The 27,701-nt window shown below is 41.6% G+C and overlaps 2 protein-coding genes across 3 annotated transcripts; one reads left to right on the top strand and one right to left on the bottom strand.

Annotated features, from left to right (window-relative positions):
* Positions 1-402: 402 nt before the first annotated feature.
* Positions 403-27,115, bottom strand: LOC311008438 (serine/threonine-protein kinase SBK1-like). 2 transcript variants are annotated; one of them, XM_084002130.1, is made up of 5 exons: positions 27,024-27,115; positions 7,074-7,338; positions 6,784-6,986; positions 2,540-2,731; positions 403-2,468 (listed from the first exon to the last, which is right to left on the bottom strand). In XM_084002130.1, the coding sequence occupies exons 2-5, from the start codon at positions 7,243-7,245 to the stop codon at positions 1,773-1,775; spliced, it is 1,263 nt and encodes a 420-aa protein (XP_083858256.1). In that variant the 5' UTR covers positions 7,246-7,338; positions 27,024-27,115; the 3' UTR covers positions 403-1,772. The 2 variants fall into 2 exon arrangements, with proteins under 2 accessions (XP_083858256.1, XP_083858257.1); XM_084002131.1 differs by having other exon boundaries at positions 7,074-7,256; positions 27,027-27,098.
* On the top strand, positions 11,986-13,525 carry LOC311033074 (zinc finger BED domain-containing protein 4-like). Its single transcript, XM_084040254.1, has 2 exons — positions 11,986-13,266; positions 13,439-13,525. Exon 1 carries the CDS (start codon positions 12,009-12,011, stop codon positions 13,161-13,163), a length of 1,155 nt encoding a protein of 384 aa, XP_083896380.1. The 5' UTR covers positions 11,986-12,008; the 3' UTR covers positions 13,164-13,266; positions 13,439-13,525.
* Positions 27,116-27,701: the final 586 nt, after the last annotated feature.

The raw sequence follows: 27,701 nt of genomic DNA, 5'->3' as shown, positions 1-27,701 counted from the left end.
AGGTCTAAGTCATTCCAAGCAGCCATGTGATGGAGCTCACAGTTGACGATGCAGAGTCATTTCTGTTTGCAGCTGATTGATGGTGAGCAAACAGTGACAGCGTCCGTATCAGGATCCTCCTTTGTTCCAATGATGTCAGAGATTGTCACAAGATATAGTCATTTGCATACTCGCTCACTGATCCAGGGGCAGCTTTGACGATCCAAAGGGTTTCTCTAACGGTTGAAGCAAGTTTAGCTGATCCTAAGTCTACTGACTTTTACAAGATATAGGAACATGTTATACTACATCTACAGAGTCCTATGTAGAAACACTGAGCAGGTTTTCATAACACAGCATTAGCACATACAAGTTCATGCAGAGTTATGTCTGAGAAGCAACACATAACATTCCTGTGCATGATCCAAGCCATGTCTTCTTCCTATTGTTTGGATAATATTGAGTCAAGAAAAGGAATGGATTATGTTTTCTGTTAATAAAAAAACATCTATGCCACACTATGTCACTAGGTGACAATTTAGAAGCAGAATAGACCATATTTAATTGGCTAGCTGTAGTTTAAATTTCTTGCTCAACTTCCTCATGCTTTGCTTTTCTCTGTTCCTGATGGTGGTGACATTTATAGCAATACAATTACAACACACTGAATAGAAACTAAGTATTGTTCTGATTTTTTAGCCCAGGGATGTCTTGAGAGATCGTGACAGAAATATTCACTCAGGGATATAATGCAAGAAATTGTGCTATGGTAATACTTCCACACCACCACATTTGTTTCTTTTTATCCTTTTTTTCATTGTTTTTTGAAGCCAGTTAATTTTTTTTAGAGGTAAATTTGAGTGGCTCGACATGCAATTTATGAAAGGTGGCTCGCTAACGTCTTTTTTTCATCAGATTGAATTGAAAATACAAAGTGATTATTTGTCTCTTTTCAGACTTTTCTTAAAAGCTTAAAAGAAAAACAAACTGAATAATTCATAAATAATTTAAAAGAAAACAGTATTACTAACAGAATTTAGAGTGAGTAGTCAACAATGATTGATTGATTCATTCAACTTGAAGAGCCATCTCTCAGCGTAGACTGATTTATGGACAATATGTGTAAAATATTCTTTCAAAAACCTTTGGTCAAACCTCAGAGATAACATACAACTATTCATACAAATATGGACGCCAGAACGCCAAAATACAGTGTGAAGTCAAACGAAAAACAAACAAGGCTGCGTTCCAAAAACCAATAGAAAAAATAGATTGATGAGTCTTTTTCATTTTAAATACATACAATTATCAAAGCAAAATAAATCCATCTCTTTTGGATTGAAACACACACGGAACACACAGGAATACACACAATAAATGCACTTTCATACGTTTAAAACCAGCGTCCGCTCCTTCTCACAAGGTCTTTCCTTGAAACTGTTCGAGTCTTCTTACAAAATAAAAAGCCTTTGTCCCTTGGCTTCATTCAGAAAGCAATCATACAGATTACTCTGACACGTCAGTGTCTGTCTGCTTTTTGCTGCAAGTATTGCTTTAAGAAATACATTTTATTGACAGAATATCTAATGGAAGCAGTTTTTCCCATTGTAATTGAAATCAAGTGTAAATGGGTATCTGATGAAAAATGCATTCATTCTACAGAACCTCTCTGTTACGTCTTCAGTGTGCGCTCTTCCTTTCCAACAGGATATGTGTTAGTGATTCCATGCATACAGATCAATGTGATTGGATGAGACATATAAAAGTGTGACAACATTAATGTTGTGATGCACTCACACACATATTTCGATCGGCGTGGCCACCAGTATGCGGCCACCTGGTGAACTGTTTTCTCGTGGCATTCGATCGTAACTGTTGGTGGATGACACAGAGCTGTTGGTGGAGACAGACACAAAATGGTGGCCACTGCCTGCGTCCATCATTGCGGCCTTAGCCCCACCCCCACTCCCCCGCTCTGTTGCCACCGGAGACATGGGAGAGAGAGGCGACAGAGTCTGTTGCTTCATCCTCTCCACCAGCAGCTCCTCGTCTTCCTCCCCAGATGAAGATGATGACATAGTGCCGTCCACCCTTCCTCCTCCTTCACCGCCAACCCTCTCACCAACACATCCACTGTTGCTGTTCTCTGCATCCAGCATCCAGGAGTGGCTGAAGTAGCTGAAGACCTCTTTGACAGAGCAGCGGCAGTCCTGTTCTACAGAGAGCAGCCGGCGGAACATGCGGAGGGCCTGCTCGGTGAAGCGCCTCCACTGGGAAGGCACCGTGTTGGTCCTCCTCCTCTGCCAGCGGATAAACTCCTGGTAGAATGAGTCGGAGGGCAGTGCCTTCTCCCAGGGGAAGTTGCCAGTCAGCATGCAGAAGAGCAGCACACCGAAAGCCCAAACGTCAGTGCTGTAGTCCACGCAGAAGCCCTCATGGCGGGACACATCACAGAGCTCTGGGGCTGTGTAGGGGATGGTGCCGCTCACCTGCAGGGGAAAGTCCACAATGGTCAATAGTCGAAACAAGACAGTATTTTAAAATCAGAAAAGCTACTCACTCTTTTCACAGGTGAGCCAGCTCGGCGAGTCATGCCGAAATCTGACAGCTTCACCTTGCGGCACTCTCTGTCAAAAATGAGGATGTTTTCAGGCTTGATGTCCCTGTGGACCAGCTTCTTACAGTGCAGGTAGTCCAGAGCGATGGTTACTTGGTGCACACAGCGCTTTGCCACTGCCTCTGGAAGACCAACCTGAAGGAACGGACAGTATGGTATGGTATACATACGGTATATACACCCCAATGAAACATGCATCACTAAGCTTCCATACTGATCCATTTCAAAATAACTTTTTTACTATTCTAGACACATTTGAACTTTCTCAACTTGTGACTTCTCATTGTAAGGGACACACCCTGGACCTGATTATCACAAATGTTTCAATGTTTCTGATGTTTTTGTGCATGATTCTTCTGTCTGACCATTTCTTTCATTCCTGACACACAAACAGAATCAAATAATGTCAAAAAGCGGTACATCAATCAACATGCTAATTGTACTCTTTAAAAACGCCATCTGCTCGTTACCACCTCCTAACCCATGTCATGCTGATGATCTTGTAAACAACTTTAATTCCAAAATTCTGAATGTCATAGTCATTGCACCTGCTACGGTTAAAATGATTTCTGGTAAGCAAAAGGCACCCTGGAGAAAAGCTGCTGTTGTAACAGCTCATGGAAGAGAGTGCAGGAAGGCTGAAAGAATCTGGCGGGGTACATAACTTCATATTCACCATGACATCTATAAAGAGAGCCTCCGGGCCTACAATTTAGCCTTAAAAAGTGCTAGAGAAACATTATTCCAATATCATAAACAACAACACTTATAAGGCGAAAACCCTATTTACAACTGTTGACAGACTGACCAACCCCCCAACACAAATACCAGCTAAACTAAACCAAATTCCACGCAGAAATGCAATGAGTTTGCATTCTTTTATACTAATAAAATTGAAGGCATCAGACACGCCATCAATATCTCAAACAAAAAAGTTGGATCACCACCCTGTTTAGGCAAAACTAACATGGCAATGATGGCAGGCTTTAATGCCATAGACTCTAAAACTAGTGGAAACGGTGACAAATTTAAAATCATCCACCTGCTGCCTTGATGCTTTACCTACCAACTTTTTTAAGAATGTTTTTGAATGCCTATCAATAGACGTATTGCAAATAGTTAATAACTATTCAATCAAGCAATTTCCCAAAGGCCTTCAAAACTGCAGTCATTAAACCTCTTTAAAAAAAAGCAGAGCCTAGATGCCTCTATTATCAACAACTACAGACCAATTTCAAATCTACCCTTCATAACTTCCCTTCACAAGTAAAATAATCGAGAAAGTTGCCAACAACTAAATTACTTCCTGGCTTCAACTGGCTGCCACAACAACTTCCAGTCAGGATTTCGACCTTTTCATAGCACCGAGACGGCCCTTATTAAAGTTGTAAATGACATCCGTCTTAACACAGACTGGCAAAACTTCAATATTAATGCTATTAGCCCTCAGTGCTGCATTTGACACTGTCGACCACTCAATACTTTTGGACAGGTTGGAAAACTGGGTGGGGCTCTCAGGCACAGTCTTAAAGTGTAAGTTTGGCGGAAATTGAAAATAAAGCTATTTTCATTCAGAAAATAGCTTTATTTTCAATTTCCGCCAAACTTACACTTTAAGCTGGTTCAAGTCATATCTACAAGATAGGAACTCTTTTTTTTCCATTGGCGACTTTGTATCAGAACCAACCAATGTAAGTTGTGGAATCCCCCAAGGTTCAATCTTGGGGCCGACTTTATTCAACATCTACATGCTCCCACTAGAACAAATCATGCAAAATAATAACATTGACCACCATTGCTATGCCGATGACACCCAAATCTATGTAGCGCTATCACCAAACGACTATCACCCCATAGATCTTCTGTGCCAGTGCATTGAGCAAGTCAAAGACTGGATGTGCCAAAACTTCCTACAAGTAAATGAGGACAAAACTGAGATAATTGTTTTTGGTGCTAAAAAAGAAAGGTTTAAATGAATTCAACACCTTCACTCTCTGTCCCTGAAAACCTCAAATATAGCCAGAAATCTTATTATGGATTCTGATTTACACTTCAACAGTCACATCAAATCAGTAACAAAATCGGCCTACTATCACCTCAAAAATGTAGCAAGTAGTGAGGGTAAGATGAAGCCTCATGAGGCATTGAACCACTTGAGCCAACTGGTTCGAGAAAGGGTTCATTTCTCGAAGCTTCATGTGCACACGAAACCACCTGCTGGCCAAGTGTATAATCACAGGCAGCTGTATCTGAACCACATAATGTGTGATGCATTGAATTTTTGTGTTTGTTATGTCTGTTGGGAATGACTATGAATTACAAAAAATATATGACCAAATAATTTCTGTACATAAATTATCACATATGTGTATCATACATTTTTTGAATGTATTCTGTGTGTGTAACTTTTCCCCAAATGGTAATATCATCACTCTCCTAAATCTCTCTCTCTCCCTAAACTCTCCAAACTATCTCCAAACTATATAAACGCTATCCAAACTCTAGTATCCAAACTCTCCAAACTATCCAAACTCTCAACTGACCGCAACTCTCCTTCACAAACCCACATTTTGAATGGAGCCTGAGGGCTCTATATAGCTGTAAAACCTTGCTGCCATATCTGAACTACTTCCCGAAGCAATCACGTGGTACAGCCGGGCAGCGAGGCTTCGGACATCATCACCACTTCCTGAAGATGTAGGACTTGCCCCAACTCCAACCACTTTTAAAAGTAGACTGAAAACTTTTATGTTCACCATAGCTTTCTGCTAAATCTTTTAACGTCTGCACTGTTTTTTATTGTCCATTGTATTGCGAATATGTTTTTATTCTCCTTGTCTTTCTGTAATGCATTTTAATTTTGCCTTTATTTTCTTTTAATTCTTCTATTTTTTCACTTTATTGTATGACATGCAGTGATGGGAATAACGGCATTATAAGTAGCGGCGTTAGTAATGCCGTTACTTTTTTCAGTAACGAGTAATCTAATTGATTCATCTCATTATTATAACGCCGCTATCGTTACAGCCAAAAAATGTGTCGCGTTACTACATTGAAGACAGATGTTTTACATCAGACCTCTGAGCCGAGCGACCGAGAAATGTCTTGTTCCTCCTTGTCCTTGGTGAGGGCGGGACTACGAGACACATCAAAAGTGATGACGATTGGCTGGGGTTGAGTAAAATTCTATGGTAAGCCAATCAGAGGGGAAGTTGGGCGGGTGCTTACGCTACGTGAATCAGAGCAAATCAGAGGCGCCCGGCTCGACTTGCCACCTCGCCAACGCTCGCGAAAATCTTTTAAACTGAGCGTTGTCGATCTAAAATAAAGACAGATTCAGCAACTGCATAGCTTATTTCTCGCTTAAAATGTTTTCAGAAACACATTTCGGTGAACTATTTTCGTAAAATAAGAAAAAGTTTCCAAATGAGCCGCCATGTTGGGATTTAAAATCCGGGAGCAGACAGGCCACCGGGGAAAGCGTTCATCCAATCAGGTGCAGCCATGAAGTGGTTGTAGCAAGGAGAGCGCCTTTCAATCATCCTCTAGTGGCAGCCCACCAAGCGTGCAATACTGGGTTGTTGAGCAGTACGAGCGAGTAGTCGACTATATCAGACACACTTATTTTTATCAATCCACTCTATAAGCATAGTAATTATAATATCTACAATAGTCCATCACATTTGATTGGATGCCAGTCTCACATTCCCACAGCAACGTTAAAATTGTTTAGATTTGTGCACTGTGGATTTCTGTTTGTAATGTATTGAGTATCCATTTCATTATAATACACAGATTTATCATACATAATTGAACACGCACATTTATTTTAAGTTCCGTCAAAGAGGGATGGAGATGGGGTCCAAATTATTTGACACATCAGTATTTAAAAATTATTTGAAAGTAACGCAATAGTTACTTTCCAAAGTAACTAGTTACTTTTAGAATTTGTAACTCAGTAACTACTTTAGTTACTTTCTGGGAGAAGTAATTAGTACTTTAACTAGTTACTTTTTTAGAGTAACTTGACCAACACTGATGACATGTTATGATGTGAAGCACTTTGTGTCTGCCTTGTGTATGAAAGGTGCTATACAAATAAAATTGCCTTGCCTTGCCTTGTCATTATGCATATTTTGAGACAAAAACAATGATAAACAGAATCAAACTATATGACTGTGCAGCACCTGTGGAGGAATGATATCAAAGAGATCTCCAGCCAGAGCGTACTCCTGAGCGAACACATAGTAGTCATCTGTCTCGAAGGCAATGCCAAACATGTTGATGATGAAAGGACAGGGAGACAGGTAGAGTGAGATGCTGTACTCCCGCAGGAATGACTTCAGCTTGGTTGTCTTCTTCTTCAGGAACTTCAATGCCATTTTTGTACCTAATGGACCAACATGGAAGAAAAATAATTGCATGGTTTCTTTGCTTATTTAGAGCAGCAGGATGTTTTGTGTATGTGTCCCCTCACCTCTAATCTTGTGGATCACCAGGTCCACCTTTCCGTAGGTGCCTTTACCCAGCTCCCTGATCACCTCGTAGTATTTGTTGACCTCCAGCCTCTCCAGGTTCTGGGCTGCGATCAGCTGCAGCTCATCCAGGATGTCTATATTAGCTCGAGACACCAGTGGAGAGGAACTCATACTAGGGATTGCTTTGAGGGACGGACCGGGAGAAAAATCTGGTCAAGGATGCTCAGTTGGAACAAGAAGAGCGGCAGCTAACAGCTGGTGTCACTGTATACAAATGAGAACAACATTGCCATCAAAACAATAGATATATCTAATACAGATCACAATATAATTAGAAATGGTGTGACAGGTCCGAGCTCATATGCGGCCATGGATGCCTGCGGTCGGCTGGCTTTGCTGCGGCCGCCTCCTTGTAAAGAAAGTCTTAGGGAGTAACTTCATCACACAATATGATAACAACAACAAAAGGTGACTGTAGTGACTAATTAGCCCTATGTTGATTGTTAGGTGGTGTGTTGAACCGTAAGAATGTGTCACGCATACCTTTGTTTGTTTAGCTTGCTTCTTCTATCTTCGGCTTCTTGTTGATGTGTTAGTAATCGTTCCAAAATAACTTAAACTATCCTTTGTTTTTAATGATCGTGTTGTCCATTCATACTTCGCCTTGGGTTAGGTGCATGCTTGCGTGTGTACGTTAAGAACTGTGTTTTCTCTGCGATCCAACAAAACACGCGCCACTACACACCTATTTATCAATGAATTGCATGACGTGACCCATCACCATCAAGTTACCGCCCCCTTGTGATGTCATATACCAATACCCAAAGTATCTTTATTAACTTTCAAAACACAAACCAAAAAAAGACCCAATTGGCTCCAACACACCAGTCCCTTAATTGTGATAAGCAATTACCAAAACAAAATTCTAAGGAGCCAATACTAAAGTGATTTAATTCTTCATTTTATTTTATTTTTTTGGTTAATCGGAGGTGCCATCTGAACCCTCTGCAGCTTCTTGCAGTAGACAGATCTTGGTGATCGGTCTGTCCAACTGTCCAGTTTTGGTCTTCAGCCTCACTTACAGCACCAAACCATCCCCATCAGCCACGATCCTCTTGGTGCAGTGGGATCCATGATTACCAAATCTGAGATTACTTCAATTTCACACATGATAGTATGCAAGCCTCATCATCCACATGTTGTTGGAGAACAGAGTAGAGCATTTTCTTGACAAGACCAATAAGACGCTCCCATGATCCTCCATGTTGAGACCCTGAAGCTTCATTTTAGTCCATCTGATAACAATTCTTTCTGTATTATGCTTCTCTGAGCTCCTTTTCTGCACCAACAACGTTTGTGCCATTGTCAGATCTTATGTGGACTACTTGGGCTCAACGACAATGAACCTTTGCACAGCATTAATACACAAGTTGATATCCGAGGAGTAGGCTATTTCCAGGTGTATGGCTATACTATCCATGCAAGTAAACACAACACTATAGCACTTGATCATGCTTCGGCCCCTCTTAACCTCAATGGGTCAAAAGTAGTCTACTCCTGTATTTGTGAAAGGAGGGAAGTCTGGAATTTGTCTTTCTGATGGTAAATTAGAAGGAAAGCTTGGAGAACAGAAAATGTGCCATTTCTTCTGTGGTAACAATCTGATATTGTTTTTCTGCATGCTGATTTGGCATTGGTGATCCAATATTTTGACAGCATATGGTTTCCTCCAGCATGACCCATGATTTTATGAACATGTTGTAGGATGAGTTTGGAAACAAGTTGATCCTTTGCTAGAATCACCGGGTGTTTAACCTCATCAGGCATGGCTGCCTTACTGAGTCGGCCTCCTAATTTCAATACGCCATCCTCCAACACTGGGTCCAATCTGGAAATGTCACTGTTAGCTTTTACAGCTTTTACCTTTTTTCAAGTTTGACACTTCCATTAGGAATCTTTTTCTCTGGCTAAAACGAATAACTTCAGCCTCAGCCTTTGAAATGTCTTCAACAATTACTGACTGACCACCAAGCCCAGCTTTAAGCGAAGTCATCTCTATTTTCACCTTTTAAGATGCAACCTTTGCGTCACTCTGATCAATAAAGACTTGTATTCCTCTTCTGTGTCTTGCAAGCTTTAGAAGAGTATTATTGAGCTTGAGAAACAAAGCAACTGCAAATCGTAGTCGATTCCAGTCTGAAAAGTAGTTCAACAACTGTTGTGTGGCATTCTTTGAATCATTTACAGTAATAGCATTCACAGAAACATCCTTTTTTACATATGGATCATCACTGGGAATTGGATTATCATCCATGATGATCTTTGGCCAATTCCTCTTCTGACTTCAGAAGAAACTCTGGACCCTTTATCCATCATTTGCAAGACAAAAAGCCGCCATAAGACACTCCTCTGGAGGCATCATCAGTGGGGTTGTTTTTTTAATTAACATATCTCCACTGTAAAATGTTTGTCGCTTCCCTTATGATGGCCAAGTGTGAAATCTTGTAGTTTCACTCATGATGTATTAGATTACTGTCATGCTGTCTGTCCAAAACACTGATCTCTTCAGCTAAAATGAAAGTTCCTTCTTTAGCATTTTGTCAACCCGAACCGCTAGTACAGCAGCTGTGAGTTCCAACCTCAGAATAATTGTCTGTTTCATTGGGGCAACTCTTGACTTCCCCAACATAAATGAGACTTGTACTCCTGTTTTAAAAGTTAGTTTTAGGTAAGATACAGTACCGTAACCATATTCACTTGCTTCTGAAAAATTATGCAATAATGCCATTTCTAGCTTTCCAGTGTGTTTGCCTTTGATGCATCGTTGTACCTTGAACTGCAGAATCTTTCTCTCTTTTTTGACAAATGAAATCCTCCTCTTTGAAGCATGGCAGTCAAGTATTGTATCATTAGTTTTTAGGGATAGACCGATTATCGGCCGGGCCGATATTCAGCATTTTGACGCAAATCGGCATCGGCCTTTTTCTTTTATCCGACGGCCGATAAGAGATCAATTTAAAACTGGGTTATTTTGGCTCTGATGGAGCCGCGCCTCTCTGTCTGCAGCCACTACTCTGTGTCCAGCATTGTCCCACCCACAGCACCATCTGATTGGTTACACACAGAGCCATGGCATGGGTAACAGCCAATCAGCAGTGAAAGCTGTGCATGCTCAGTGCTGCTCACACACGCGGCGGCGAGGAGAAAAAGTTTTGCCGAGTGGAGAAGCTGCGGAGGGCAGATATACGTTTCGAAGGTAAGTTAACGCAGCAGACTCTCCTGAAATTGTAACAAACATCCCAGTCCTTTACAACTCACAACTACTAGTAACGTTACCATGAGCCCAAAACACAAACATAAGCGGCAGCTCTGCTCGCTCGCAGTCCCTCCAGAGGTGTCTGTTAACTGAGACCCATTGTAGCGTATACGCTACAAAATATCATGTTGTCTTTAGAGCGTCATAACTCCGTAATGGTTTGCGCTAGAAACATGCGTTATTTTTCCTCTTAAACTAGAGAAACGGGGCTAAATAACGGTACCCTGCTTGCCCATGTGAGCGATTTATTTCTGACAACAAAACGAATGCGTAAAGTTGTAAAACATGTGACTAGATGTCTCCTCGTCTCCGTGGCGCATTTCTCCATTTTGTTTATGTATATCGTCGATCACTTCTCATCCGCCATCTTGCTTGTGACGTATAGAGTTACGTTTATGTCTCGGACACTCCTATTAGCTCCCGTAGCGGCTTTTACAGCCAATCGGAAAGCCTGATTTACGCTTGGCCGTGAGTTGTTGTGTTTGCCCAAACGGGAGACACAGAGGAGTTCAGAGCAGAGCAAATGACCGTTAAAAAGTTACTGTAGTGGTAGAGAAAGTTAAATACATAAATGGCACAGAAGAAGTACACTATATACACACATATTTAGGGCAGGGAGAGAAAAGGACCATTGCTGGCAAAACAAAACGCCCATGGACACTACTCAAAAGAATATCCATATTTCATAGACAGAAGCAGCTAGAAGCTTCAAATAACTTCTAGCATAATCCAAACAAGTGTGTGCAACTTTCTATGTTGAGCTTTTCTTTCGTTAGAATGGTTTGCAGTGCTTTTTTAATAAAATGTGTAAAAATTTAAGGTGCGTTTTTTATTTATTTCTAATTTATGGGCTAAAATCCCCTATTATAGTGTATATAAGTATTTATTGAGTGATACACACAGTTAGCTGAGGTTGTGCTGATTCTGGGTATGTGTATAACTTGATGACACTCTAAATAATGACAATTTTATAGGGCAAAACACAAAAGTATGACAAGACGGAAAGTTCTCTATGTGGGTCTCAGAGGGTTAATCACTTGAAACAAGGTTGCTGATAATATTGATATGGAAATAGTACGTGATAGTAGAAGTGTGTGTGTGTGTGTGTGTGTGAGTGAGAGGGAGAGTAAAAACCTAATTAACTCAATTCAGCCCAGTTTTATCGCAGCGAAGCACGTGGAGGTGAAGGCTAATTAGCTTAGCGTAACGTTAGCCCACCGGTCCGCTTTCTCCTCTGGCTCTAGACGCTCAGCAGACTGTAGCAATGAGAATAGTGCGTGTTTGTGTGGAAGCCACATGAGAAACTCTACAACTCACGACTACTAACGTTACTGTGAGGCCCAATACGTTAGTGGCAGATGTTTGTTCCTATGATAAGGAACAAACTCCTTCACCACAGACTGCTGGTCTGGTGTGACAGAGTCTCTCATGAGCCTGACATGCCATTTCATCGATGCAGAATGGACAAGAAAGCAGGTCCTCTTACATACAAAAGCGATGCATGGGTCCCACACTGGGGAATACCTGAGAGAGACATTCCTCAGTATGCTTGAGGACTAGAAGATAGGTAAAGACCGTATTAGTGCTTCGAGACAGCGGAGCAAACATTGTGAAGGGAATGAGGCTCGCCGAACTCCCAGACCTCAGCTGCACAGCGCACATCTTGCAGCTTGTGGTGAATGACAGTCTGTCAAGTCAAAGAGCCGTCACAGATGTCATTGCAATACTTAAGAAGTGTGCCACACATTTCCACCACTCCATTCTGGCCAAACAGCGTTTGCGAGACATTCAGAGGGAACTTGGCCTGCCAGAGCACAGCATAATCCAGGCTGTTCCAACGAGGTGGAACTCAACGCTCCACATACTGCAAAGAATGCTGGAGCAAAAGCGTGCGCTTACCATCTACTGTGGTGAACATGAAGGATTCGCAGCTCCCACTGCTCACCAGTGGGACCTTGTGTCCAATTTAATTGAGACTCTTCTCCCAATAGAGGAAGTGACACTTCAGGTGAGCCACAGCAACTCATCAGCATCCTGCATCATTCCATGCCTGACTTTGCTGAAGATGCTACTTGAAGATGAGGGGCCCTCCACAAAAGGCATCAGAACACTCAGGCAACCCATGAGGGAGAGCCTGGACAAGCGTTTCTCAAAAGTTGAAGACACAAAAACTGTGGTGCTGGCTTGTCTCTTAGATCCTCGTTACAAGAGTCATGCATTCTCCTCTGCCGTGACATTGAGCAAGGCCAAAGGATGGCTGAAAGAGGAAGAGGATGCTGCCACACCACAGACCACTCGAGAGGAGCACACTGCCACAGAAGGAGCCAGTATGGAGGAGCAGGCTGCTGCAGAGGAGGCCAGTGTGGAGGAGGAGGAGGACAGAAACACCCACAAAAAGCAACGGAGAGAACACACATTCGTCCGCAGCCGTGTTGATGAGATGTTCAGTTCTCTGCTGGAACCCCACACTGGTGACTTGCTGGCCAGTAAGTGTGTTGAGGATGAGCTAGATCTGTACCTCAAGGAGCCAGTGATCAACAGGCGGAGAGGGGACCCACTCCAGTGGTGGAGACAGAACGAAGGGCGCTTCAAGCTACTTGCGAAACACGCAAGAAAATTTCTTTGTGCACCACCCTCATCAGTCCCAAGTGAGCGCGTCTTCAGTGAAGTCTCTACAATTTATGAGAGCAAGAGAAGCCGTCTCACTGGAGAGCACGCTGAGCAACTCTGCTTTTTGCACCACAATCTGGTGCTGCTCAATTGGGACTATTAATTAATTTCAGACTCACATTTCTGTGCAAATTCTATTTAACTTTGTTTTATTTACTTTATAAAACTTCAGGAAGCTATCTATTTATTTCTATTTATTTATTTCAGTTAACTTTATAAGACATGCTGCTGACTCTGGGAACTCCCTGCACTTTTTGTTTTTGTTTGAACTTAGATAACAAAGATGAGTAAAAGATAAAATAACATTTCAGTTATATTGAAATTTTGGAACATTTTATTTACTGTATAAAACTTCAGGGAGATATTTATTTGTTTAAGTTTTCATTTATCCTTAAGACATGCTGGTGAGCCTGGGAGCTTCCTGCACTTTTTGTTAAAATTTTAAAACAGATGTTTATTATTATTATATTATACATGTTGCAATTCTGAAAAGCTGTTTAATAAACATATGCTTAAAGGCATTTAAAAGAAGTTAAGTGTTGGTGTTTGTATTATTCAAAATTTTGACACCAGTATTTTCACTTTTAGTGCAAATGAATATCGGCTCCGAATATCGGTTATCGGCCTCCTTGACTACTAATAATCGGTATCGGTATCGGCCCTGAAAAAAACACATCGGTCTATCTCTATTAGTTTTGCCTCTTCTTCTGATGGAAGAGTCATTTCAAACCATCATCCACATAAAAATGATGTTGAACGGTATTAAACACAACAGGTTGGAATAACTCCTTGTTATCTTCCACAGTTTTCTTCAGTGTATAATTGGCACAACTGGGTGATGAGGTTGCACCGAACAGATGTACAAACATTCGATATTCTACTGGATCTTTAGTCCAGTCTCCTTTAGGCCACCGTAAAAACCTGAGAAAATCGATGTCCTTCTCTGACACTCTGACCTGGTGGAACATTGCTTGTATATCTGCCATTAGTGCCACGTGTTCTTCTCTGAATATTTCAAGAACTCCAAGCAGAGTGTTGGTGAGATCTGGACCTTGTAGTAGTTGGCTGTTAAGCGATGTACCTTGGAAATCTCCTCCACAGTCAAAAACTACTATCAAAGATTTCTTTTGGTGGTGGTACACACCGTGATGCGGGAGGTACCACACCCTACTGTCATTACGCTGTAATTGATGAGGTAGCACAATTTCAGCATATCCTTTGTTAATAACTTCACTTAAAAAGCTGTGTAGTCATTCTGATAGGTCAAGTTTCTTTTGAATTTCCTTCTAAACGCTGTTGAGCAATGTTACGGTTGTTAGGCATAGTAAGTAATAGTAGTATCCTTCCAAGAAATACGCATTTGCGTTAGCTAACTAGTTAGCCATAATGCTTTTAGACAACGATCATAAGCTAACTTAGCTAGCATAATATGATCCTACTAACACCAGAAAACATAACCGTATCGGCAGTGATGCCACTACTGCTACTTAGTAACGCGTTACTGTAGTCGGACTACTTTTTTCAGTAACGAGTAGTCTTAGGCGCTACTATTGCCAAACCAGTAGTCAGATTAAAGTTACTGTATCCAAATACACGGTGCGTTATTATTTTTGTCAGTAAAAAAAAAGATTTGCTTTCTTCATGCGTCTCAGGGGGGTGACGTAGGTTAGCCGACACCTTCACGGACGGTCACGTGTAGTCGGCTATACCGGCAGAAACGTAAACAATGGAGGAGGAGAGATACGCATTTTTCAGCAGGAAATACAAGCATTATTTCGACTTCATCTCAGCAAAAGATGGAAACATAAAGGTTCGCACTCTGTGCTAACCACAAAGTGTTGTCTACTTTCAAGAATACAACGTCAAACTTGAAAAAACCTTTAGAGTCACAGCATGGCACAACCACATTAAAAGAGCAGGTCCCGTCCGGTGACGGTGAAAATGCGCAGCGTGTGAATAAACAAGACGAATTCTCGATTTCACGGAGCTCCTGCCAACTCAGTCTGTGCTGAAATGCGAGCGGAGTCTCTCTTGAGAGTGTTTAGTGGAGAAAGGTCTCGCTGCTTGCTGGCCCCGCCCCCTCCCTTCATCATCATGCCGCTCATACTTGAGGACTGTGCTCATCCTTGGTTTCATAAAAAAACACTCCTTGCTGCTCTAATGCTGGTTCAATATTCATAAAATGTTCATTCATGATGTTACTGCCATTACAATATGCAAACAATTATTTAAGTTAAGTGAAGTCAAGAAAGACTGTTTATTTTTTTTTAAATAATATAAAAACATGTATTTTCTTTCAGGACATAGTTTTCGAGTGCAACTTAAAATGTCAGTGGATACATTGTTGATGTAACTGTTAAAAAAGCACGTCAATAAAGTGAGTATTGGCAAAATCGGTAGTCGGCAGCTGTTGAATGTAACTAATTAAGTTACTTGTAATCTAACTTAGTTACTTTTAAAATCAAGTAGTCAGTAACTTAACTAAGTTACTTTATAAAGGAGTACTCAGTAGTCAGTAGTCAGATTACTTTTTCAAAGTAACTGTGGCAACACTGTGTATCGGTCATTTGCTTGCTAAAGCTTACCTGTTGTTAATGCATGCAAAAATTAGTTACAAGCAAACCATAATAACTAATAGGTAAATTGTTTACTACATTGGTTTCAAAGTGCTGACTATAAGAGCTAGCTAACGTTAGCTAGCTAATGGATTTAGCTAGCTACAAACAAGCTAACATTGGCTAGAGAGAGAATAAAATCACTTTTTAAAATACTTTTTGTTCTTATTTCTTTTACCGAAAAGCAACGCAAAATGCGCAGAGAAAAAGCTGTGCTCTGGCCATGGTGAGGTACCCCTCGTGGGAATGCAGTCATGTGATTGGCTGAAAACGAGGGAAGCATCTGATTGGCTACAGAGAGTTCCTTGTTGAAAAAAATGCATTTGTGAATCCAGCCACATCAGGAGAGTCTCAAAAATCCACAAATAAATACAGACCAGTTCACGAACAAATGCAAACAAGTTCACAAATGAAAAGCGCCTTGTAAATTCAAGTTTAACAGTTTATATATAAATGTAACGAAATACAAATACATTTTTGATGAAAATTGCAAATATTTTTTTAATTCATATATTTATGGATTTATATTACATTTAATTAAAACGAAATGTATTTGTGAGAAGAGAATCATTTATATATAAATCACAAAAAACATGTGTGAATCCTCTGTTCATTCATTATTAATGAGACTGAACTGACCCCATATTCGACGGGGGGTCTCCTCTAAAATCCCTGTTCACATGCCGTTGAATAATTCCGATAATGGTCAGTGACCTGGCTGACTCCGCTTCGTTAGATTGTCACAACTGTAAATTACCTCCAGAGGTTCCATGAGATGTGGAGTGTTGGGGAACTAGCTGGAGCAGATTTGGTTATTAATAGATCATTATTAATATCAATAGAATTATTGATATTTTGAGACACAAGCGATTGACAACGTAAGGCATCCATCTCTCACGTGCGGTCATGGAGTGCCTGCGTTCACATGGCAGCGTCGCAGCCGCGTACCTGTGCTGCGGCTGCGTCCTCGTGGCGCAAGTTTAGACACAAGCGATTGACATTCAAAGCCATCTATCTGTCACGTGAAGTCGTGGAGTGGCTGCGGCCACAAGTGAAACTACATTTCAGTCACAGAGCTCACACACATGTCCATGCCTTCCTGACATCTCTCCTCCTCCCCCTGTGTCTTCCTTGCAGGCTGAAATGAGAGGAATTAGTCCAAAATAATCAGGTGTGGCTTTTACTTGGAAAAAGTCACAAAATCAGTGACATTTCCTGTTGCCAGTAGGTGGCACTCTGACTGTGAGTCAACAGTGCAGACGTGTTCAGGGTGGGACACTAATCAAGGTTGGAAACTTTGGAGCTGATCAGAGAAGAAACACTGGAGTTGTAATAGGGTCATTCCGTATCATTTCATCACAAACTCTTTAAATACACACCACAACATGCAAATACTCACGTTCATGCGTTCCCATACGTTCAATGCTACAACAATTAGACAGAGTATTTTTTCAGTTACGTATGAAATACTAAATAGCGAATAAATAGAGTGAAGCTTGGCAACTGACCAACTACAGCATATCATTGGTTGTTAACAGTGATTTCATTATCTGAGTATAGTCTGATTTAACGTTAGATGATTCAATAGCTGATATTAGCACGACTTCAATAAATCCTATAGCAGGGGGGGCGCTGCTGCTGCTTGAGCGACTCCCGACGTGTGCTCGTGTGCTCGTAACTTTATGTTTTGTTTAGTTTTTTTGTTTTTTTTTGTCTTTTTATGTAGTTCTGTAGTAAGTTTTGACATGTCATGAGCAAGATAAGAATGTGTACTCTTAAACTTGCGCGATCCTGATCTTCCTCATGTGTCCTGCTTTTGGATGTTTAAGACAGGGAGATCAGCCTGCAATTCGCCCAGAGCGGTGTGTGTATTCACGGTGCAGACTGCTGGAGCTGAGGCAGGCCGGCGCTAATGCGAACCCGCGGCTGACTTCCCTTCTTGTGGATGTCCCTCACCATCTACTGCGGGAACATTATAACAAGCGGATCCGAAGGAAAAGAGGGTCCAGAGGGGGGATCAGAAACCGCCTACGGAGACGCGGTCACAGGCTTCCATTAACTGCAATCACACTGTCAAATGTCCGGTCGCTGAACAATAAACTAACCGAACTTTCTGCACTCATCCACTGTGACTCGGACTACAGACAAACAAGCCTCTTCTGTTTCACAGAATCGTGGCTGTCAGAAGACATTGATTTACACATTGATGGATTTAACATCATACGGCTTGACAGGGATACGCTGAAAACCAGGAAGGCTATTGGGGGCGGGCTCTGCCTAGCTGTCAACACCAAGTGGGCCACAAACTACACAGTGAGAGAGAGTGAGAGCTGCAGACACTACGAGCTCCTAACTGTGTCCTTCAGACCACAGTATTTGCCCTGGGAGTTCACACAGATGACGGTGATACTGGCGTATGTTCCTGGACAACCTTGCGGCAGACCGAATAGCAGACTTCTATCACAGAGCTGTCACCTGGACCGGCAAGCAGCCTGTGTTTCTGTTGGGGGACTTCAACAGATGTGACGTCACCACCATGAACAATACGTGACATCCCCCACGAGACTGGACAGAATGCTTGAACTCTGCTATGGGAACATACCTGGTGCATATATTTCTAAGGCCCACCCACCCCTTGGTCGTTGAGACCACAATGTCATTCTCTTACTCCCACGAAACAGACAAAAACTGAAAACAGACAAAATCCAGACCAAAATCATTCAAACATGGGACAATGACTCAACTGAAACACTCAGGGGCTGCTTGGAACTGACTGACTGGGATGTGTTTTTCAAAAACGACGACTCTGATCTGAACCTGGTAACTGACTCAATCTCCTCCTATCTGACTTTTTGCACTAACTCTGTCATTCCATTTAAGCAGGTTAGACTGTACCCCAACAACAAACCCTGGGTTACAAAAGACCTGAAAATGTGCCTAAATAAAAAGAAACTTGCATTTTTGAGTGGTGACAGACAGAAAGTTTTTGAGCTAGAGAAAGAGTTCAGACAGAAATCAAGGCTGGCAAAAATTCACTCTAAAAATAAAGTGGAGAGGAAATTCACAACAGGGAATGTCAGGGAGGCCTGGCAAGGGCTCAATACCATGATGGGCAGAGAGCAGACGCCTGCCCAAATTAAATGCACTGATCCCACCTCCTTTGCAGAGCAGCTTAACACATTCTACAGCAGGTTTGATAATTCACCACACCCATTGAGAGATAAGACCCCCAGCACTCCCAGCACTCCCAGCCCCTCATACACATTAGTTACAATAGAGAAAAATAAAGTGGTCCACATTCTGTCCAGAGTGAACCCACAGAAATCATCAGGCCCAGACAAACTACATGGTCGAGTTCTCAAGGAATGTGCCACTCAACTCGGGGATGTCATGACTTAGCTCTTCCAGCTGCTTTTGGACTCAGGTTTTGTTCCTCATGCATGGAAAGAATCCACCATCATTCCAATTCCCAAGACCACAAAAGCTATGGCCCCCAAAGACTACAGACCAATGGCTTTGACATCTGTTCTGTGCAAGTGCATGGAACGGTTGGTATGTGACCTGCTGACCTCCTCAGTCACAGACAAACTGGATCCACTCCAGTTTGCCTATAAAGCAAAGCGAGGGTTGAAGATGCCTGCCTGACACTCTTGGACACTGTTACCAAAAAATATGGACCACACTCACTCATGTTCCAGGATTTTATTTCTGGACTTTTCCTCTGCTTTTAACACAGTCAACACGAACACCTTATCAGACTGCCTCACTGAACTACAGGTCAACCCCATCGAGTCAGTCCTCACTTACAACATCTCATCCTGGTACACCTTTCTTTCCATCAGAGACAAATCCAAACTGTCATGCATCATCAAACACGGAAGTAAAATAACAGGCACCAAACAGTCCTCCCTCTCAGACCTCCACACACAGGCAGTCAGACGTAAAGCCACCTCAATCATACATGACCCTTCACATCCACTCCACAACTCATTCCAACTCCTTCCTTTGGGCCGACGCTACAGGGTCCCACTAGCAAGGACAAACTTAGTGAAAAAATCATTCATCACATCCGCTATCACCATCATCAACAATGCACTAAAAAATCATTTTAATGTGCTCATTGTACGTATTGCACTCTATTTATTTGTATTTATTTTATTGTGTTGCTGTTTTTATGTTTAACTATGTTTTTAACTTGTGTTTGTTTTTTCTATGCACATCTGTGAACACGTCAAAGACGAATTTCCACTGCTTTTTGCAGGGGACAATAACGTTTTTCTGATTCTGATTCTGATCTGAATTGGTTTATAAGTGTAGAATGAGACAACGCCATGGGGCAGACAATAAGGAGATGTTAGAGACAGTTTGTTGGTTCTCAGTGGGAACTTGCAGACTTTGTGTCTATTTTCATTGTATCCTCACAGACATTCGAGTTACAAGTTACAACTTTACGAAACTAATTGTGTCTGGAGACAATACTATACTTGGTTTCAATACTCTGTGTTGTAGCCCAATTTGTTTCGGGTTTTCTCTGAGGTTGGCAAATTTACTCCACTCTTCTTCAAAAAGTGACTGCGGTGACACAGTGTTCTGTAAACACATCTCTAATCAATTTGATTTGATTTAGGTGATTTCCTTAGATAAGGTAAACTGTATTTTATTTGATTAATTTAAGTTCAACAAACAAGCAAGTGAAATGATATAATTTAACAATGCCAAAGATGTGCTCTGGAACTTCAAATGCAACTACCCCTGTGGTGTAGAAAAGCAACCCCTCATTAAGGGGATTGCAGAAGTATCAAAGAAATGGCATAAGCACTGACCAGAAATGTATCAACCCTGGCTGGTGGATAGAACCTTGAACCCAAAAGTATTTGAAACAATACAGGTGCTGGTGTCCACATACAAGGCGGAGCAGGAGATGCAAAAAAAAGGGGGGGGACGGTTGGTCCCCTCCACGAAACCGATTGAGCTCTGCTATCAAACTGACTGGTGTCAGAACACACTCCTATTGTACTCTTGTGAAGAGATGCTTTAGGGAGATTGAACTGCATGATAGGCTGTAAATCAGCGGCTGTCTGATTGACGTCTTATATCATGTTAGCCACCAACTACTCATGACAACGATTGATGGATGATGGAGCCAGCAAGATTGTGGGAGAAGTTTCTTTTGGCAAAAATACCGGATGTTCAGCTTCCTGAATACCCACATCATTGCACACTCAAGTACTTCAAGTGCGCAGCCCAATCGGGGTTCAGATCAATGGTTGCGTCGACAACCAAAACAAGTTCTGCTCAGATCTAGTTGCATACTCTGGGGACCACAAGGAGCAGCTATGAAAATAAACAAGGATGAGGATCTTGGCAAAGAATATTACATTGAGGGGGCATCCCATATGTGATGCTGATGAGAGCCAAATATTATGAACAGAAACACCTAGGAGCAATGATGGTAGAATCAGAAGATGCCACCTTTGTTCCAATGAAAGGAAACCCTGCCATTTGGGAATGGAAAAATCATAGGTTCATAAAGATGATGATCTCCGCCCAAGGACTGGGACAACCACAGATGGTACAACTGACACAAGAATCAATGCTAAGCTAGCAGGACCTTTAAGGGCTATGATCTAAGACACAGGGAATGAAAAGCAGCACTGTTATCTCACTGGGACACTCGATGGCCACTTGGCATTCAAAACATACATCCATCCATCCATCTTCTATCCCTTATCCGTATTCAGAGTCGCAGGGGGCTGGAGTCGATCCCAACTGTCATTGGTCGAAGGCGGGGTACACCCTGGACAGGTCGCCAGTCCATCGCAGGGCCAACATGTAGAGACAGACAACCATTCACGCTCACATTCACACCTACGGCCAATTTAGAGTCATCAATCAACCTATCCCCATCCTGCATGTCTTTGGACGGTGGGAGGAAGCCGGAGAACCCAGAGAGAACCCACGCATACACAAGGAGAACATGCAAACTCCACACAGAAAGAACCCGGGCCCGACCTGGGAATCGAACACGGGACCCTCTTGCTGTGAGGCGAGAGTGCTACCCACTGCACCACTGTGCAGCTACCCCCCCCCCCCCCCCCGCATTCAAAACAATTAATCAAAAATTAATTAAATATTATTTAATTCATTAAATAAATTGTGCTACTGGGCGTAAATTTGCATGTGCAGTTTTTTGTCAGCTAACAGGTATGAATGAGTACTCAACCCATTGCCTACTATTCCACTGCAGAAGTGGAACTGGGGTTACCACTGTGTCATAGAGCAATGGTGGGAGTATATTTGATGTACGAATAGGCATCAGCTGTAACGATGGATTATCCTGTGACAATCCTTACTCATAGTCTGAGAAATCTTCTGAATCATGGTAAATGTGTCTTGACTTTGCCTAGACTAAGAGACTATCCAAGTCTCCTAGTTACATTCCAACTCCGAAAGGTCCCATGTGTGAGTTAGTCATGGACATTGTTAATATGAGACCAATTGATGGTAAGAGATACATGCTAGTTGTTATGGACAGATTTCTGCGATGGTCTGAGGCCTATCCTACCAAGTGGAAGGATGCTCAGTCTGTTGCCAAGTTTTTATCCTCAGATAATGGGAAAAAAGGTTGTGGATAAAATGATAGAATTCATTCTACAGAAATTGGGAATCAAACAACGTTTAGGAGATGTCTACCTAAAAACCTAAATTGTCTAAAAAGTCTAAATTGGGTAGATTCGCGTCAGCTCGCGTAGATGATGTGTCGTTCAAGGAACTTCGAGATTTGCATATGAAGCCTCATGAATTGGCGAAAGGCAGACAGATGCCTATCTTGTTTGCACACAAGCGGAAAGGGTCCAATGGAGGTGTACGTCAAATATTTGACTAATCTACATTGGAGTATATTCACGTATGTCTCCGACAGGCAAAAGCAAGGGAGAGGCTTAAAGAGAAACGAAAAGAGACAGGATCAAATCCTGAGACAAGGTGTTTGTGAAGGTGTTTAGAAGGAAATGGGTCAATGAGCGCAGAGAAGGACCATTTGAAGTCAGTCGTAGCACAGGAACAGTAGTCCAGACCAAAGGGTATAACCTATCACACTGTGTCAAGGCGCCAGGAGGAGAAATTCTACCTTCTGAGGACCAAGATGTTGAAGCCACAGAAGCACCAAAGGAAGATGCCGGAGAAGAAGCTCAAGAGGATTTCCAGAATCAAGATCCAGAAGAAAGGATCGACCAGGTCATGGATAGTCATGGTAATGGGGGGAATGACGCGACAGGTAAGTTAGAGGAGGACAGGAAGGAAAAAGGTAAGTTAGAAGAGGAGAGGGTAGTGAGCAAGGAGAGACAGAGAGGATGAGGAAGGTTATAGAAGGTGAAGCGATTGCTGGCCAATGAGACGAAACAACAGTTGTTATCGTAAACAACAAATAGAAAGCAGTAGCGTTGCCTGGAGTAGAGGTGTCCAAACTTTAAATGGGTATCAGTATAGACAAAGCGGGGAATGGAAAAGATAATAGAAATACAAAATGATAAATTGAATGCAAGAAATAAAACTGAAATTTGGAAATGTATGTTGTTAAAGCGAATTGTGTTGAATTTCTGCTATTAATCGTTCATTTTAGACTGCTATATGATTTGTATGACATGACAGGGGTCTATGAGCAGACACACCTGCGTGCCAAATAAAAACAGAAATAAATGGGTGATTATTTTAGAGCGGTAAGTGTGCTGTTTCTGATCCTGGAGTCAGACTTTGGATACACCTGATCTTAAACAAACAGCAATATTAGTGGATGTTTCTTAGACAATGTATAAGCAGAATGTTTTTTTGTCCACAAAGATACTGGTTGGTGTTTTCTCTCTTCGCAGGAGGACAGTGGAGAGATTAACTCAAGCATGGACGAGGAATAGGGGTCTTGGGCCCTGGAACAGGACAGGACTGCGAGAGAGAAACACTGCTGGAGAGCGAGAGTTCAGGGAACGGATGACATATAGATTTAGATACACACCTATGTTCTCATATAGATGTATATGCATGCAGTATAATGTGGAATTTGTTGTGTTTTGTTGTAACCTATGATACTGATGTCATGGATGTTTTGTAATCCTGTGATATATGCAAACGTACTAAGGAAGGAGCAATACCCTAATGATATAACATTTCAATTAATCTTTACTTTTTATACCCCCGCATAGTGGTGTTTACCTTTTTAATATTGGGAAATTAGGACTTGTGAAAGTTTTGGGTTCAATGGCCAATTGGCCAGTTGATTAGTGAGATTTCCTATTTCTTTTTGCTGCTCTTTAGGAAGGGTGGTTTTTGAAATGGGAAGTGAAAGCTGACTTGTGGGGCTCCTTTACAGTTACACCTAAGAAGCCATATGTGGGAATTTTTTAGAATGAGGTGTACTTTTCAGGGTTTGCTGGAAAGGAGTGTACCTGGAGGGAGTCCTGCAGGTGAGGCTAAGGTAAGCCGAATTCGACCTTAGTAGAATAAGCGATTAGCTTACCTAGTCTCAAAATAGTCTAAAATAAGGTGATATAGGACCTTAATAGGAAATTATTTAATTAACTGACCTCAAATTGAAGTTCAAAATAGGACTCTGAAAACAGACAAGCACTGCTACCAAGCTGAACGATGTTAAATTTGGGTAAATGTGTTGACAAGTGTTTTTTTTCAAGACTAATTGGGTCTCGAAGGGGGGCATATGTAGTATTCAACGGCAGTTCAACGGTCATTTGAACAACAACACATTCTAGTTGGGATTTAACTATACCCAGATGTTGCATGAGCGAAGGTGTAAGGAAAGGAGGAAGATGAGAAGAGGCCTAGCTGTAAATTAAGCTTAGCTGTCTGATGATGCCTTGAGACATAAATTAGTGATGTCTCTCTTTGTGTGTGCGTTACATACCAGCTATAGGAAGTAAAGCCCATATAAGCAAGTAACTAAGTATTATTTTGCCTCTTCAATCTCCAATGCATGTTTAGCCTCAAGAGCAATAGCATGCTGAAGTAATGCAGCCTTTTCTGCTTGAGCTTTACGACAAGTTGAGGAAGTACTTGAATCATTTGATCTAGTAGATGAAGCTTTGATTTTTGTGTTTCACTAAAACATTTGAAACACTGTCTTCAGGGTTAACATCACAATCAAGATTATCATCACCAATCTGTTTGTCATGATCACACAGCCATTGTTTCACATTACACATAAACTGATTATTTGAGTCCATCTTTGCTTTAAACCAGTCTTTTATTCTCATATTCAGGAAGTGGCATATCAACCAACTGTGCATTTCCTCAGCTTCATCACAGAAATATTTTATTTTACTATTTCAAACACTTTGTCATTTGTTTGCATGATATTCTCAATATGTTTTTTTTCAAATTGTTTGCTTTAGTTAACATAGTTTTTTTCCTTTTTTTGAACTATTTCAATGAACTTTTCCATACCCTTTAAAGACAGTTTAGCGGTCCTTTTTTTTCTTTAACGTCAGTATTGTGAGCTGGGCCGGGATTCCCGGCCGTATTAGTCTGTTCTTTATCGGATTTTTCAGGGTCTTCCATTTCAATTAAGAGAGTGGGCTTGTGTGACCTTGGTTATATTGCTCTGCTGCTATTTGTATGGACTTCAAGGAGACAGGTTGGATGGAGCACTGGACTGGTTTATTTCTGCAACATGGGTCAAATACACAACCAGTGTGTCAATAGATCTGTGGAGTCTGTTCTCGCTCGAACCACAACATAGTGGTATAGTGGTAAAATTTTCTTAGAAAAACACACTTGAAAATAAAATATAAAAACACAAAAGATCTTAATGGTCTGCAATAGTGAGTAACAGTCAATCAATAAATGCTATTATTTGTATTGACAACATTTAGAAACAGCTCAAATTACCTCACATTAGTCTGGCATTAAATCAGAGCATTCACATATTTATAACACATAACAATATTTCATATTCAACAGTAAAATACCTGCAAAATGGGACAAATACACAACCAGTGTGTCAATAGATCTGTGGAGTCTGTTCCCGCTCAAAATATGAAAGAGGAGTTCAGTATGAAGACACACAGGTCACATACACCTCGTGCTGTTAGTAGCTAGCTTAATCATTCTTCACACATATTACAGCAACAATTCCTCACAAAGCAATAAAACTACGGGTTTAACAGTGTCGCCAGTAGGTGGCGCTCTGACTGTAAGTCAATATTGCAGTGCAGACATGTTCAGGGTGGGACTCTTATCAAGTATGAATTATTTGGAGCAGATCACAGAAGAAACACTGAAGTTGGCGAAGGTTCAAAATGGTAGCGCGGTCATGGCATCACCCTGGCGCGCCCTTTGTTATTCTGGTCAGATTTTGATAACTTTTTATCCTTGAGGCCTTTCGAACCAGATAACCAACTTTGATATGAATTAGATGTAGTCCAAACTTGATAATGCACAATCCCTGAAATTGGCCAGAAATGTAAAAAAAAAAAAAATTGCCAATTTTTGGGAATCTCTTGTAGCACCCCAAATTGGTTGATTTTGATGAAACTTGCACACTATGTTCCCTGTAGGATGTCAAAACATGATCCCAAACGGTGTTGGAGAACTTAGCAAAAACACGTTTTTCATAAAATCCAAGATGGCGAAAAATGTTTCTAGATGGACTTTAGTACTCCAAGAGGCTTTTTTGTGGAGGACACTCATCTGTACATGTGTGCAAAATGTCATATCAATCGGAGTTACGGTGGCGGGGCTGGGAAATGCTGGCGCTCGATGGTGCTGGCGAGCCACTTTTTATGGCCGAATACACAACCTCCAAAATATCTAAATTTCCATTTTTCTCTAGGCACACACCAATTTTGATGAGTTTTTTTTATGCTGAGGCGTCCAAAAGGCACGTTCAATCTGCCTAAGAATAATAAGAAACGATACAATTACAATAGGGCCTTGCCAGGACCAATGTTGTCAGCGTTCGGGCCCTAATAATGATCATTATATGGACACTTAAAGGGAAAACACGAATTATACACATGCTGTTTGTGTGTGTTTGCAATGATTTTGTTGGTCTGTGATGGAAAACAAGCCTTGGTCTGCAATATGCTTTCTACACTGAAAGTTAAAGTGATTCTAAATGCTGCTGGCCAAGGGCCACGCAGGCTGATCCGAAATAAATGTTAGGAGTAAAAAAAAAAAAAAAAAAAAAAATTACGATATTCCATTCATTTGCGGGCGTGTGGGTTAAAATAAAATCTACCCATGTTATTCAAATATTACCGAAAGGTAATAAACATTTTTGAGTAATAATTATTTTCTAAAACGTTATTGTTGAATCACTCTAATTGGTAGAAGATGCTGACCACAGACCTGCCTGAGTGGAGAATGGACATCAAGTCAGTATGGGAAAGCAACAGGAACCTTTCGTTTCTTCATGGTTCCAGTCACTCGTGTCCAGTGTTTGGAATAACGCCGTTTAAAATAACGGCGTTAGGTAACGCTGTTATTTTTTCAGTTACGGGGTAATCTAACTAATTACTGTTCCCGACGTTACAACGCCGTTATCGTTACTGAACGTTAAATGCGGTGCGTTACTATGAATTGAATTTGTCGGTTAAAAAAAAAGTCAGGATCGTGTTCTGCTTGCGCGCCGCTCGTGCCTGGTCTCGGCAGCCTGTTGTCCGTGGAGAAACGTGCAAACTTGCCGCGAGCTGAAGCCGGAGTTTGGGCTGCTGCTGGTCTGAGCGGCGCGCGAGGGCCACGCGGGCCCCGGTGTCCCGCCGTTCTGGTGTTGGACGGGAATCCGGTATAGCTGTGGAGCGCGGATGGTGAAGACGGTGGTGATGATGATGATGATGAACGGCGCAGCGGCTCGAGGCACCGGGGTCATTATGTCTACTGCTGTGCGCTCTGACCCTGTTTTGTGATATATGACAGACACAGCGTCTCCCACTGTATAATTTCTCCTCAAGTTTGAATTATTCCCGCATGCGAGGTGCGGAGAATGCGATCTCAATTATTATACACAAGACAACACGCTA

Source organism: Eutrigla gurnardus (genome assembly GCF_963514095.1).
Source record: "Eutrigla gurnardus genome assembly, chromosome: 22".
Taxonomy (NCBI): domain Eukaryota; kingdom Metazoa; phylum Chordata; class Actinopteri; order Perciformes; family Triglidae; genus Eutrigla; species Eutrigla gurnardus.
Note: the sequence above shows the minus strand (reverse complement) of the source record. Positions and strands in the feature narration are given on the sequence as shown.